The sequence below is a fragment of the Danio aesculapii genome, chromosome 20 (genome assembly GCF_903798145.1).
Source record: "Danio aesculapii chromosome 20, fDanAes4.1, whole genome shotgun sequence".
Lineage (NCBI taxonomy): Eukaryota > Metazoa > Chordata > Actinopteri > Cypriniformes > Danionidae > Danio > Danio aesculapii.
In genome coordinates, this window is record NC_079454.1 from 3,899,049 (window position 1) to 3,913,475 (window position 14,427).

A 14,427-nucleotide genomic window follows, 5' to 3' on the forward strand; every position below is an offset into this window, starting at 1 on the left:
ACCCTTTGCAAAGGGTGACCAAAAAGTGGTACGGTTCACTTTTAGGTAACCTTTGACAGTGGAAACGACCATAAAAGCATATCGTACCATACCGTATCACTCAATGGAAATGGGCCATGTCTTGGGATAATAAGATGGATGGAGACAGTTTCTCTTTTCATGTTCACCAGCACACAAAGCAGATGAATTGTTGGGAAAGTTGTGAACTCTGATTGCTAAATAAACCTACAACCCAATTCTTCACACCTCAAACTGAGAAAAGCGTAAATATTCAAATTTTCTCCTCAGAAGGTACAGATTACATACAGATATTATATGCAGATAAAACTGAAACATTACAGTGCTACACATCTGTTTAACTTGTTCCTCACCACTGTCACCACTGGCTTGCGTTCGGGACCTGTGGAGCTGCGCATCGATGGATTTGCTCTTTAGTGTTTGAACTCTCAGCAGTGAATATTAAACCATACTGATCTGAACTAAGCTGAACTTCAACACTGAAAACTGGACTGACTCAGTTTCAATTTACTATAATAATCTATGTTAAGCTGTTTTGACACAATCTACATTGTAAAAGCGCTATAGAAATAAAGATGAATTGAGTTCGATTGAATTGAATCTTTTCTTTTTAATTAGAATAATTTAAACTTCTATTGTCAGCTACTAAACATCAGTTGCTTAAAGAATCTTTGGTCAATATGTTTGCTGTAGAATTTAGCGGTGTTCTGTTTCTGTTTTCTGCTTTAGTAATGATTATATGTCTATATTTTCTCTTGTAGGGTGAGTGAGCTCCTGCAGGTTGGAGCTGTAATGAATAAGAGTTTTCAGCCCCATGAAGCTCATATTCCCTTCCTGCTGCAACTGTTTATCGACTACAACCTCTACGGCATGAACATGATCAGTCTTGCTGCTGTTAAATTTAGAAAAAACAGGGCAACAGGTAACACACCTGCGCACACATATACAAACATATTATATAGCCAGACTCTTTATTAGCAAAATGATTGTCTTCTTTATACTGCCCACAGTGCATTATAGTTCACTTAAAAAAAAAAATGAAAATTGAATTTTGATGTTACTGTTGACACAGTAACATTTAATTGAGACAGTAACATGGGCATGAGACAGATCAATAATGTGGCAGATACAAGAGTTTCAGCAGTCTTTACTTAAATGATTAGAATGCAAAAAAGTCTAATAAGTGGAGGGCTCTCCTTACCAGGGTTTCCGCGGGGTCTTAAAAAGTCGAAAATTTAAAAATCGAAATTTTATGTCTGAAAAACTCTTAAATTCGCTGTTCTAGGTCTTAAATATTTTGCACAGGTCTTATTTTTCCGATGTCCATGTAACGTTACATCTAATGCTCATTTAAATTCTTTGTTGTTGTTGTTGCTTGGTTTTCGTGGTGTTGTAGTTCTTTATTTCACTAGTCCAAAGGTATTACAACTACAAATGAAGCCTAACATGCAATAGCCAATCAGCTTTTGGTTACTGAACTCGGTGCGCGTGGTGAATGTGACGTCATCGCTGTGTTTGTAGAGGATCGCTTGGGTGAGCGCGACATGATTTCGGCTGGAGCTCATGAAATTTTTTAAGACTCGCGCGAACAGTTTGCGCTGCTCCACATTTGATTTGAGTTGAATATGAAACACTTTGAAGAGATTTTGTCTAAAACGGGTATGACTGTACAGACATATTTATGATCCGTCCATGCCTGATCATAGGGAGAACCAGATTACCAATAATTCTTGGCTAGGAATTGCAACAGCCGTGGAAAAGGAGGAAAGTTTTTGTAAAAGTTTGGAAAAACCTGAGGGATAAATTTGTTAAAACAAAAAAAGAGGCCATGCAGAAGTGGAGACCAGGGTGGTTTTAATATTACAGAATATGTTTTTCCACCAATTATAGGTTTTACACTGATGTATATATTACAATTTTAAAATTACTGAAATGATCTCAGCAGGTCCTTTAATGACCGCAATGAAATGCAGAGGAAAGTTTTTTTCAGGATTAAGTTAATTAAGTTAATAAGGACTATGCAATTCATCTGGTCACTCTTCATAACATTCTGGAGTATATGCAAATTGCTATTATAAAAACTTAATCGGCAACTTTTCGAGTTTCCAATATTTATGTTATTCTCAAAACATTTAGCCATGATTGTATATACAATAAAGCATTTTGGGGGTCAAATTAACCTATTTTATTTCATTTCACCAATTTTCACTTAATTTCAAAATTACATTTCACTTTAAAGCACATTAGTAATAGATTATTTTATTTAATAGTGATTTTCATTTATTTAGCAGACGCTTATAGAATAGAATATATTACAAATCTAAGACATTTCACTATGCAGTATATAACAATAAAATTTGGGAGTCGTTGTACCACAAAGCCTTGGTCAACTTATGTCTAACTTTATTTGACTCCTTACATGTGCTTTTTCCAACTTTTTGCACTTCTGTTACTACTAGTTTCTGAAGAAGAACAGATGCTCAATAGAGGGGGAAGCACTAGTCCATGGAAGAATTCCTGTGCGTCCACATTTAATGAAAATGGGCTTGGGGATACTTTGTGTACTCGCTGGGAGGAGAACAACATACCAAGGTATGTTAATGTATAGTTGCTATACATCAATGCATGTGTGCACTGTATAACGCCTTAATCGTCAATGTGTGGTTTCTATTTTGTAGTTCTCTGATATTAGAAGAGGTGGAGCGGGTGAGTGTGTGTGAGCTGGAAGTGGACGCTGTTGCTGCTGATGTTCTCAACCGTCTAGACATTGAGAGTAAGAATTTATTGATTTGTGTTTTAATGACAAAGATCAATTGTTTTGTTTATATAGTCGTTATTATTCTTTAAAATAGGCTTAAATTGGCATGATTGGATTAAAGATCAAATTAAAGGTTTTTAATTTGTTTGGAGCTTAAATCTTGGTTAAACGTCTCATTTGAAAGACTGTGCTGGGTTAAACCGAAATGTTAAACCAAGGTCCTGACTCTGTGGTCATTAAAAATTCTATGGCACTTCTCGTAAAGAGTAGCGGTGTAACCCCGGTGTCCTTGGCCAAATTCCCTTCATAGGCCCTAAACCAGGGATGGGCAGACTCGATCCTGGAGGGCCGGTGTCCCTGCATAGTTTTGCACCAACCCTAATCAAACACACCTGCTTGTAGCTTTCTAGTGATCTTGAAGACACTAATTAGGGTGTTCAGGTGTGTTTGATTAGTGTTGGAGCAAAACTCTGCAGGGACACCGGCCCTCGAGGATCGAGTTTGCCCATGTCTGCCCTAAACCATCATGGCCTCCCAATCATCCCCATCGACCGAATTGGCTCTGTCACTGTTTCTCCACTCCACCAATAGCTGGTGTGTGGTGAGCACACTGGCACCATTGTCCTGTGGCTTCCGTCACATCATCCAAGTAGATGCTGCACACTGGACCCCCCTCATGATTGTGAAGTGCTTTGGATGTATGGTCATACACGATAACTGCGCTATATAAATACACACATTACATTACAATAATCTCTGTAACGCTGCTTTAACAGAAGTGTTTTATTTGCGTCATACAAATAAAGATCTATGTAGCGCTCCGACCACACTGAGCATCATTTGATCATCTGTGGAGTTGTGCTGATTGTGTAGTTGTGAACGTAGGAGTGTGTTTTTATGTCTTGTCAAGATCAGATTGGCAGGAACCCTGGTCTCCAAGCCATCTGGGACGATGAGAAACAGCGGAGACGGCAGAGAAGCGAAAGCTCTCATATTGATGTATCTGAATCACAAGGTGAGGGAAGTGCTTTTGCAAAAATATAGATTTTTCTAGTATTACTATTAAAGGGGTCCCGTTATTCTTATTTTAACAAGTCTTGATTTTGTTTTTGGGTGTACTAGAACATTCTCTCATGCATCTTTTTTTCCAGAGTATTATTATGTTAATCTGTATTTTTATTTAAGTTTTTTGAGGGGGTGGTACTAGAACCTTCTCTTATGCTTGGTTCGAAAAATGCAGTATTTCTCAAATAATTTACAGTTAAAATCAGAATTATTAAACCCCCTTTGATTTTTTTTTTTTCTTTTTTAAATATTTCCCAGTTGATGTTTAACAGGGCAAGGAAATTTTCACAGTATGTCTGATAATATTTTTTCTTCTGGAGAAAGTCTTATTTCTTTTATTTCGGCTAGAATAAAAGCAGTTTTTAATTTTTTATGAACCATTTCAAGGTCAAAATTATTAGCCCCTTTAAGCTATATTTTTTTCGATAGTCTACAGAACAAACCACTGTTATACGATAACTTGCTTAATTACCTTAACCTGCAAAGTTAATCTAATTAACCTAGTTAAGCCTGTAAATGTCACTTTAGGCTGTATAGAAGTGTCTTGAAAAATAGTCAAATATTATTTACTGTCATCATGACAAAGAGAAAATAAATCAGTTATTAGAGATGAGTTATTAAAACTATTATGTTTAGAAATGTGTCGAGAATCTTCTCTCCTCAGAAATAGGGGAAAAAATTAACAGGAGAAATTATTATTATTTTTTTTGCTTAAGTATTAAATTGTCTGGTATTGTACTGTCAGCAATGTTGTTTTTCATAATTGTAACATCTACACAAGTACTTATTCAGGTGCTTGTGTAATAACGGTATGCCTAGAGGGTTAGAAAATGGGCTTGTTTGTGTTCCTCTGTAGATCAATATGAGCCATTCATTGTCGTTCTTGAAGTGGACTATGAAATATATAACGTTGTTGATCTTTTTTATGTCCAAACATATACAAAACAAAGTATGAATTTAGTGTAAATGAACCGTTTTTTTTTGTGTTTTTTTTGACAAAACATGGTTACTGTTTCAGATAGAGACCTTGCAGAGGTTGCGGAGAGTGAAAGAATCTTCATGAAGAGAGTTAAAGACATTCTGAGGGAAAATGAATTTGACATGTGAGTGAAGTTTCATGCATTTTATACAGGTTGACCAATATGACCTGGCAGTGAGTGTGGTGTATTAAAAGAATTTTAGCTTTTACGTGCATCTACAACTGTACATTGCAAGTAAATCACTATGTTACTAAAATCACTAAACTGTTAGATTTGGAAATAAAATCTAGCTTTTTATTAAAAAAAAGGTTAAAGAACACTTGCATGTTTGTGACAAGTGGTGGAAATGTTATGTGGTACAATGCAAAGCGGTATGGGTGGTCACCCTGATGGACACTTTAGCCTGCAATTACAGCATAACACAATAAGAATCTGAAGTAAATTTACTAACGCCACTTTCCGCTAGCATTTGGTTTGCAAACTTTGCAGGTTAGAACCTTCCTCTAGGACTAGGGATTGGATATAAAATGTTTTCTTGACCTTTAGAAGAGGTCATTAGAAGAAGTTGGAAACAAACTTTTCCCATACTGTTACTGTGGCTGTTCTCTCTCTGCCATTCTGATGCGTTTTGTCATGCACATGCCAGAGATTTTCATAATTATTAGCTATTTTATTTGATTTTGGTTTCAGCCTTAATATATCTAACTTATTTGTTGGGTGAGTAAAGTAAAAGAAATACAAATGGGGAGTCTTTGTCTAGGTGTAATACCCATTATCAAGTTGTCTGTAGATGGTTGTTCTATTTGACTGCTATTGAATAACTTGTCTCCATCTTGTTTTGTACACAAGATGCCATATTGGACACATGAGACTCACTCGTGGACATTTACTAAAAGAAGAAGTTCCCCCAAAATGTCAATATTGCAACACAAACCAAACTATTAAACGTATCCTTTTGGAATGCCCTCATTTTTATGTTAAATAATGGAAATATTTTTAAATAATTAAAAAATGCTGGAATTGTTATCAAAAGTGAACCTTAAACAGTTTAAAATTTTTATCTTGTATATTATTTATTGCTGATGTTATTTTTATTGTTAAATTTTTGTTTTTAAAAACCATTTTAATGTGGTTGTGTCATTGGCCTAAGAGCATTTCCTGCTTGTTATCAAACTATTTCGTAACTGTAATAAGAGGCAATTCAATCATAACTTAATGCTAAAACAGTTATCATGACATTATCTATCAATATGTGGTTCTTTTTGGGTTCTCGGAAGCAATAGAAATTAAAATGTAAAACAGGACGAACGTTGGGATGGTTGTTTTTGTTTACATCTCTCAAATGGTCTATATAAAATTGATATTTATAAAAGGTTGAAAATTTGAACTTGTTTTGCTATCAAGTAGCCAGAGAAGCTGATATGCAATATATTTTAATCTCTCTCTCTCTCATTTTGTTTTGTAGGACTCAGACAGGGTCTGAAATTGATTCTTTACCTGATCTTTCGCTCTATTCTACTGTACTAAGTCCAGATGCCTTGCCTTGCGTACATGCTAGCCAAGTAGATCTTCATCAAGATGCAGTAAAAGGTGGGGTGCACACACCATTTATCATTTCACATATACGCAAAGCACAATGGTGGGTTTTTACAACACTATAAAAAAGTGACATTCTACAATAAAATACAATTTTTTCACTAAAACTGATGTTCTGTAAAAACATTCTTGGTAATCTTTTGGTTTCTGAGAAATTAGCCAACAGCAATAAACTGTGAATTAACAGAGCTCAGAGTCTACATTCATGAGGTACAGCACGGTACGAATTGGTATGGGTCACCTTTATCAAGCTTGCGTTTCCACTGCCAAAAGGGTACCCTTTTGTTGGCGTGGTATACGACAGAAAGTTTCTCACTATGTAATTTTTGTTCGAGGAAATGTCACAGTAAAGCTGTACGGGTCTGTCACAAATCATATGAGATGCACTTCTCGCAAAACAGATGTTTTATACACCTAGATACTTCTGGGATTATATAAAACAAATAAATAAATGCAACATATATGAACACATACAGACCCTTACAGTCTCTGATATATTACCAATTACAGAAAAAAACTACACACAGCATACATTTAGTCCTTATTTGGGTTCAAAAACAACACTAAATATTGCCTACAGTCAGTGCAAACCTCTCATCTATATCTTTAATCTTCAGCAGCACATGTAATCTATTATTCGACAGTAATTCATGATCTCAAATATCGATGTGCGATCGCGAGCTTTCTGGAGAACGTGTCGGGCTCATAAAACAACAACAAGACACGGCAGATTTAGTTCTACTTGGCTTTGTGGCTGTACATCAAAATGACGACAAAGTTTGTTAGAGCTCGGGTCGACCATGGCTTGTTATATTTATTTATCATTACGGTGTAATGTCTCGGATGTGTTTTTAAAAATGACGTTTCCTTTGTTTTCATTCTCCTGCTTCTGTGAGTGACATATCTCTGTAAACCAATAGTGTTCAGCTGCGCGTCTAGCTCCGCCTTATGGTACCCTTTGGGCCTGTTAGGTTCCCTTTGCAAAGAGTGACCAAAACGTGCTACACTCACTTTTAGGTACCCTTTGACAGTGGAAATGGCCATAAAAGCATACTGTATCATTCTGTACCGTACCACTCAGGGGAAACGGGCCATTAGATTCTGTGTTTGATATCACACTTTGGGCCCTCATTCACCATTTTGTAAACTAGTTCACTAATATACAGTTGAAGTCAGAATTATTAGCCCCCCTGTTTATTTTTTTCCTCAATTTTTGTTTAAAGGAGAGCAGATTTCTTCAACACATTTCTAAACATAATAGTTATAATAACTCATCTCTAATAACTGATTTATTTTATCTTTGCCATGATGACAGTAAATAATATTTGACTAGATATTTTTTAATATACTTCTATACAGCTTAAAGTGACATTTAAAGGCTTAACTGGGTTAATTAGGTTAACTGGGCAGGTTAGGGTAATTAGGCAAGTTATTGTATAACGATGGTTTGTTCTATAGAATATAGCTTAAAGGGGCTAATAATTTTGACCTTAAAATGGGTTCTGAAAAATTTAAAAATGCTTTTATTTTAACCTAAATAAAACAAATAAGACTTTCTCCAGCAGAGAAAAATATCAGACATACTGTGAAAATTTCCTTGCTCTGTTAAACATCAAAGGTCTCCGTACATTCATTTGGATGTTTCCCCCCCCCCTACAGCAAACGATTGAGATGTTTTGTGGATGTTCCATGCTGACTAAGTCTATACAAAATCTAAGATTATCTACGACAAACGTTAAATCTGTTGCTCATGAGTCTGCTGTTGTGAATGAGATCAGCAGCAGAGAGAAGAATAGCACTGTTTAGCAGCTGTTAAACTCGTGCGCTAGCACAACAGACAAATGAAGGCTCTGGCAACTATAGCAGTTCATAGCAGTTACTACTAATGTTTGGGGGAGGCACATTTATTTCGAACTGTGATCAAAACTGATTTTAACTACCTGTGCATTTTAACACATTCATTGCACACCCTCCAACCAAGGAATCAAGAATTTCAACAGACCATGGAATAATACAGAATACACTGCATCTGAAAAGTATTCACAGGGCTTCACTTTTCCACATTTTTTATGTTACAGCCTTATTCCAAAATGGATTAAATTCATTTATTTCCTCAAAATTCTACACGCAATCCCCCATAATGACAATGTGAAAAAAAGAGTTTTTTAAATTGTTACAAATTTATTACAAATAAAAAACCTGAAAAATCACATGTACATCAGTATTCACAGCCTTTGCTCAATACTTTGATGATGCACCTTTGGCAGCAGTTACAGCCTCAAGTCTTTTTGAATATGATGCCACAAGCTTGGCACACCTGTCTTTGGGAATTTTTGCCCATTCTTCTTTGCAGTACCTGTCCAGCTCTATCAGGTTGGATGGGAAGCAACGTGTACAGCCATTTTCAGATATCTCCAGAGATGTTCAATAGGATTTAGGTCTGGGCTCTGACTGGGCCACTCAAAGACATTCACAGAGTTGTCGTGAAGCCAATCCATTGATATTTTGGCAGTGTGCTTTGGGTCATTGTCCTGCTGGAAGATGAACCTTCACCCCAATCTGAGGTCAAGAGCACTCTGAAGCAGGTTTTCATTCAGGATGTCTCTGTACATTGCTGCATTCATCTTTCCCTCTATCCTAACTAGTCTTCCAGTTCCTGCTGCTGAAAAACATCCCCACAGCATGATGCTGCCACCACCATGCTTCACTGTAGGGAAGGTATTAACCTGGGGCCTCATGTACGAAGACTTGCGTTGAAATCATACTAAAGCATGTGATACTACAGGTTTTTAATTTTTATTGAATTTCAAAAACTCTTTTTTCACATTGTCATTATGGGGTATTATGTGTAGAATTTTGAGGAAAAAAATGAATTTAATCCATTTTAGAATAAAGCAGTAACATAAAAAAATGTGGAAAAAGTGAAACCCTATGAATACTTTCCGGATGCACTGTATGTATGGACTCTGTATAGAGACTGTACAGTGAAAATTACAATTGGTGTGTGCAGTTTTTCTCTGACTCTTCTCTTGTATTTCTTCTCATCATATAGATACAAAAAGAGACTGTAGAAAAGATGATGAAGTAGCAGTTGTTGATGAAGAGGCCATTTTGAGCATGCTGGAAAATAGTCAGTCTTTCCTCCAGCTCTCTCAGACATCCAGCCAGTCAGCAATATTTGGTATGTGCATTATTCCAAAAAATATAATATCGGTTTGCAAAAATAAAAGCTGAAAGCATTCTTGCACTATAAGATATAAATCAATGTTTGACTTGAAATTTTTGAGTAAAAATATAAAAGATTTGTTTTTCTTGAACTAAAATTGTGGAAGATACAATGTGTTTACATATGTATTCATAATTTTTAGTTTAGATTTAACTTTTTTCCTCTCGTTTACTTTTTAGTTTTATGCTCAGAATTACATTTTGTAGATTAAAAAAAAGAGTTTCGTTTATTTGTAGTGTATTGGATATTATACTATACTATGATTTTGTCAATTATAACCTTTGCTCATTCATAATATTTTTGTATATGTTCTGATATATGCTATTTAATGTATCCAAATTTATCTTAATATTGTCAACTCTGTTCTAACAGACGGCAGTCAAGAACAGGCCATGGTTGATCTTCTTGAAGCATTGGCTAATGATGGATTTGGAGATAAGGGCTCAAAAGCAGTGAGTCAACAGCTAACCGGGATTGCTAGTTGCATCTATAACAGTGATGATGAGGAAGCTGGGCCTGAACTGGAGAAAAAAGAATCCGAACTCAGTAAAATAATGTCACAGAGATGGGACAGTGACATTCCAGAGACCTCGGCAAGACAAAGGTGACCAAACTTCTCTTTAGGTTTTTTTGAAAATGCCTGTGTTTGTGTACTCAGTCTGAGAAAAAAGGTGATGCTGCCGTTAATGTGTTGCTGTTTGAGTTGTAATCTATGATTATTATAATTTTTTTTGATGGCTTGTTGTTTAATCATATGTTGACTATTTGCACAGATTATTAATGAAAGCAAACGAAAGCTCGAGTGAAGAGCAGGAAGCTTCATCTGATGAAGAAGGAATATGGAAGGGAATTAACAGCTTTCAAACTGATCTGTCCATTCCCCAGCTGGATGGAGCAGCAGATGAGAGTAGTGGTAAGTACAGTTTTTATTAAGAGTTTTAATAATGTATTTTACATAACCACAGTAAAAAGCTTGGTTGAGTTTTAGTTCAGTTGTGTGTACATTTTGTGTTGTCATGTTTCCTGTAGATTCATCGTTAAAAGAAAAAGGATCCCAGACACGTTCATATATAAAAGGAACAGACAAGATCCTTGCCAACAGAAATGTTTTTCCAAAAGAAGCTGTTCGAATCGAGCCATCATCCTCTGTTAATATTGTGAATGAGTACAAATGTTCCGCGCAAACACCAAATCAAGATTTGGCAGATAAGCATTTAAAAAGTGGAGAAACGATTGAATCTTCAAATATGTTAAGTAATAAAGAGGTGCCATATATTCCACCAGTTAAACACCCCATCTCTTCTAATACAAGAATTACAAATAAAGTTGATTCTGATCATCCAGATCTTGAGGATTTAATGTTTGGAAATTCTAAGCTTGTCCAAAGCATAAAAAAATATTCCAGCATTAAACATGTCGAGAAGAACAATTTAACCATCTTGGAGGATCAGAGAAGCTCGTCTGCATGTTATTCTGGGCTGACAGAAAGCATGACCAAGACTAAAATTGTACTCAATTCAACTGACTCCAGAAATCCTGTAAAAGTTTTTGAACAGACACAGAGCCCAGTAGAAGATAGCCCAGCTTTAGGACCTGAGGAAAAGGAGAAGGGACAAGAAGGGAAAGAGGATGATGTTGGGGAATTGAAAATACGATATGAAGACTACCAAGAGAATAAAGCTGATAGGCCCATTGTGGCACAGCAGGAGGCACACTACAAATTTTTCCCCAGCGTTATTCTGTCTAATTGCCTGGCAAGACCGATCAAAAAACAGGCCGGGAGCAAAACTGGAGATGTTTTCTGTACCTTAGACCAACCTGAGCAGCGAAAGTCAAGGTTAAAGTTGACCAAAAAAAAACCCACATTGGATCAAAAAAGGGGGCTTCCAGTAAAGACCCATTCTCCTATGAAAGAAGAACCTCCAGCCCTTCTTTCCATCACTCCAGCCTCTCACAATCAGAAAGAAGTGAACAAGGAGGTTGACTTGGAAACTTCAGGACCATTAATTGAGAGTTCGGGAAAGGGAGATTTTGCAAATATTCCCACAAACATCTCTTGCACCAAGGTGACAAGTTTGCCAGGCAGCAAATATACCTTGCGGACCAAAAGAAAACGGATTTATGAAAAAGGAGATCATCCAAGATCTGATTCTTCCAAACAAGCCTCGGTGCATCACGATGACCTTAAAGGCAGTGATCATGTCTTCAGTCAAAAAAAGAGGAAACTGACTAAAAAAGAGCCACCGGTTATCATCAAATATATAATCATTAACAGATTTAAAGGTCAGAAGAACATGTTAGTAAAGATTTCTAAAGTCAGTTCTGATGAAACTCACACAGTTCTAACACCGGAAAAGCTTGCTGGATATGAACAGCTTGCTCCTCTCAAAAAATTCTGGCCCGAAATTCCAGAGTCTACAGCAGAGAAGTACCCGTCGCTTGAGCCAAAAGTAAAGAAATGTGCCAAACGGAAAGCTAAGATCAACCCAGTGTTAAAAAGGATGACCACCTTCCCAAAATCCAAGTGTCCACGAGTTAGCCAGACTAGAGGGCAAAGACGTGCTAAAGCAATGTTGCCTGTGCAAACATTACCCCCTCCATGGCCTTCTTATAATGATTTTACAGATGACACCTGTACAGAGTATTGTGATGTCATGATGAAGTTGGGTTACTTGTCAGAAAGAGCCCCCAGTCCTATTGACTCAACCCCTCCTAGATGTTGGTCTCCTACAGAGCAATTGCATGGATCAAATTCAAATGATCATTTTATAAACCCCTATAATGATCCATGTCTAGGTTCTTCCTGTGAAGCCCCATCTCCAAAACCATGCCAAAGTGGTCTTTTGAATAGAAGCAGAATGCAGAGACCTAAAAAGACTTCTGGTACCAGCCAAAAAAGAAAATCTAATAGCTTAACAACATCAATAAACAAGGATTGTCTGAAAACTGAGGATTCACAATGGAAAAGTATTCCAGCAGCTTCAAGGAAGCATAAGAAATATTGTGATGGTATTGAAAGGCCAATGTTCGTAGATGTTACATCTACTTCTCAAAAAGGATGGATGCGCAATGAGAAGCAATTACTTAAAAAAAAGCAGGATCATGGCAAAGGAAGCAATAATTCACAGGCCCCGAATTCACCTGACACTTTAACTGTTACTCCATTATCTGATTATCTAACTCCTTTCCAGTGTCCAGGTTTTCTAAAAAGCATTCCGGAGGACCTTGCTCTCGGTAGTTCAGACTCACAAACTGAGGTCCATAGTTTCTTTGATGCTATTGCTTCAAATAACTCCCAGAAAGACTTACGAATTACTCCCAATTCCACTATTGAAAAGTCTTTCAATATTCTTTCCCAAACCACAAAGACTGTAGGACATCCATGTTCTGTCATAACATATGGCAGTTCTAATTCAAAATCAAAAAATACGAGTCAAGATGGGACTAAAACAAAAAACCATGAATTCATATCAGTGGTCTCTGGCCATGAAGAAAGATCTGGTACTGTACAGCAATCACAGTTACCCATAACATCAAGAAAACCACAAGCAAGAAAGAAAGATACTGTAACGGCTTTATTGAAGCCTGTTGATTCTATATCTTCTCCTACTTCCTCTACTAAGAGTGCAGCTGTATATGAATCATACACAGGTCTCACATTGTCCTCCGATTTTAAGACTAGGGAAATGTGTGTTTTGAAGGAACTTCTCCAGAAGAGGCAACTCAAGGAAGGACAGGAAGCACATAAAAGTGATGATTTGGCTGAGGCTGTTTCTTCCACCAGTCAAAATACTGATGTTGCCAAAAAGGCAAAATCTAAGAGAACTCCGTCATCAACATCAAGAAAACCAAGGGGTGCAAGAACAAAAGTGCAAAACGAGTTGAAGTTGAAAACCAGATGTAAGAAAAATAAACAGGATGACCAGAGAAATGATTGTCTTTCCTCAGATGGCAGTCCTGTGTTTTTTTCTGATCCTGGGTTTGACAGCTGTTGCTCTGTTGAGGATAGCTTGTCCCCAGAACTTCCAGACAATTACAGATTTGATATCAATGTCATTGGCCAAACAGAGTTCTCCAGTCTTTATTCTGGTAACCAGTTTGTGTTAACTGACAAGATCTTGCCTCAGAAGTTCCTCAGTGATGTCAGTCAAGAGGCAGCGAATGCGCTGGTTGGGTTGGGGAACAGGACACAAAAGATGTTTGATGTTGATGATAACTGCAATCGTGAAAAGGATCGGAATAAATCTGGTGCTCTTAGTCCAGAATTGTTTGATAAGGTGTCTTGTGAAAATGGCAGAGTTTTTCCCAATAAGGTATCTCTGTCTCTGCTAGATTCAGAAAAGATCTTTAGCACAAATTGGGCTGGCTCTTTAGGTAAAATTCATGGCCTCAGCCACTTTCAGGACTTTCACTGTGAAAAGAGAGATGTGCTGCTTGACCCAGAGCCCAAATCCCCGATTATGTCTGCTTCTTTTGCTTATGGTGTTTCCCCAAATAGTGATCTCCTAGATTGCAGTTCACTAACACCAAGCAGTTCACCACGCTCCATCAACTCTCTGTCTCAGCTGAAGAGTTCAAGGACTGGTGGAACTCGCATTCTCAAACCTCTGATGTCTCCACCTGCTCGAGAAGAGATATTGGCTAATTTGATGGATCTGGACTTTTCAGAAGCTACAAAACAGGAACCCTTCTACAGTGACCCATCAGATGTACCCTTGAAGCCAAGGTAAGAATACACAAGTTATAATGGATCCACACCAAGGATATTTTAGTTAATGAAAAGT

General features: G+C 37.0%; 1 protein-coding gene across 1 annotated transcript in view; it reads left to right on the forward strand.

Moving 5' to 3' along the window:
- The window catches only part of rev3l (REV3 like, DNA directed polymerase zeta catalytic subunit), a 53,940-nt gene that overhangs the window by 7,189 nt on the left and 32,324 nt on the right, over positions 1-14,427 (forward strand). The window contains exons 4-13 of the mRNA XM_056481236.1: positions 780-940; positions 2,478-2,610; positions 2,697-2,791; positions 3,687-3,791; positions 4,860-4,944; positions 6,287-6,411; positions 9,470-9,598; positions 10,016-10,247; positions 10,417-10,556; positions 10,673-14,369. Of these exons, the coding sequence (XP_056337211.1) occupies positions 780-940; positions 2,478-2,610; positions 2,697-2,791; positions 3,687-3,791; positions 4,860-4,944; positions 6,287-6,411; positions 9,470-9,598; positions 10,016-10,247; positions 10,417-10,556; positions 10,673-14,369 (4,902 nt within the window). The remainder of the gene's footprint in view (positions 1-779; positions 941-2,477; positions 2,611-2,696; positions 2,792-3,686; positions 3,792-4,859; positions 4,945-6,286; positions 6,412-9,469; positions 9,599-10,015; positions 10,248-10,416; positions 10,557-10,672; positions 14,370-14,427) is intronic.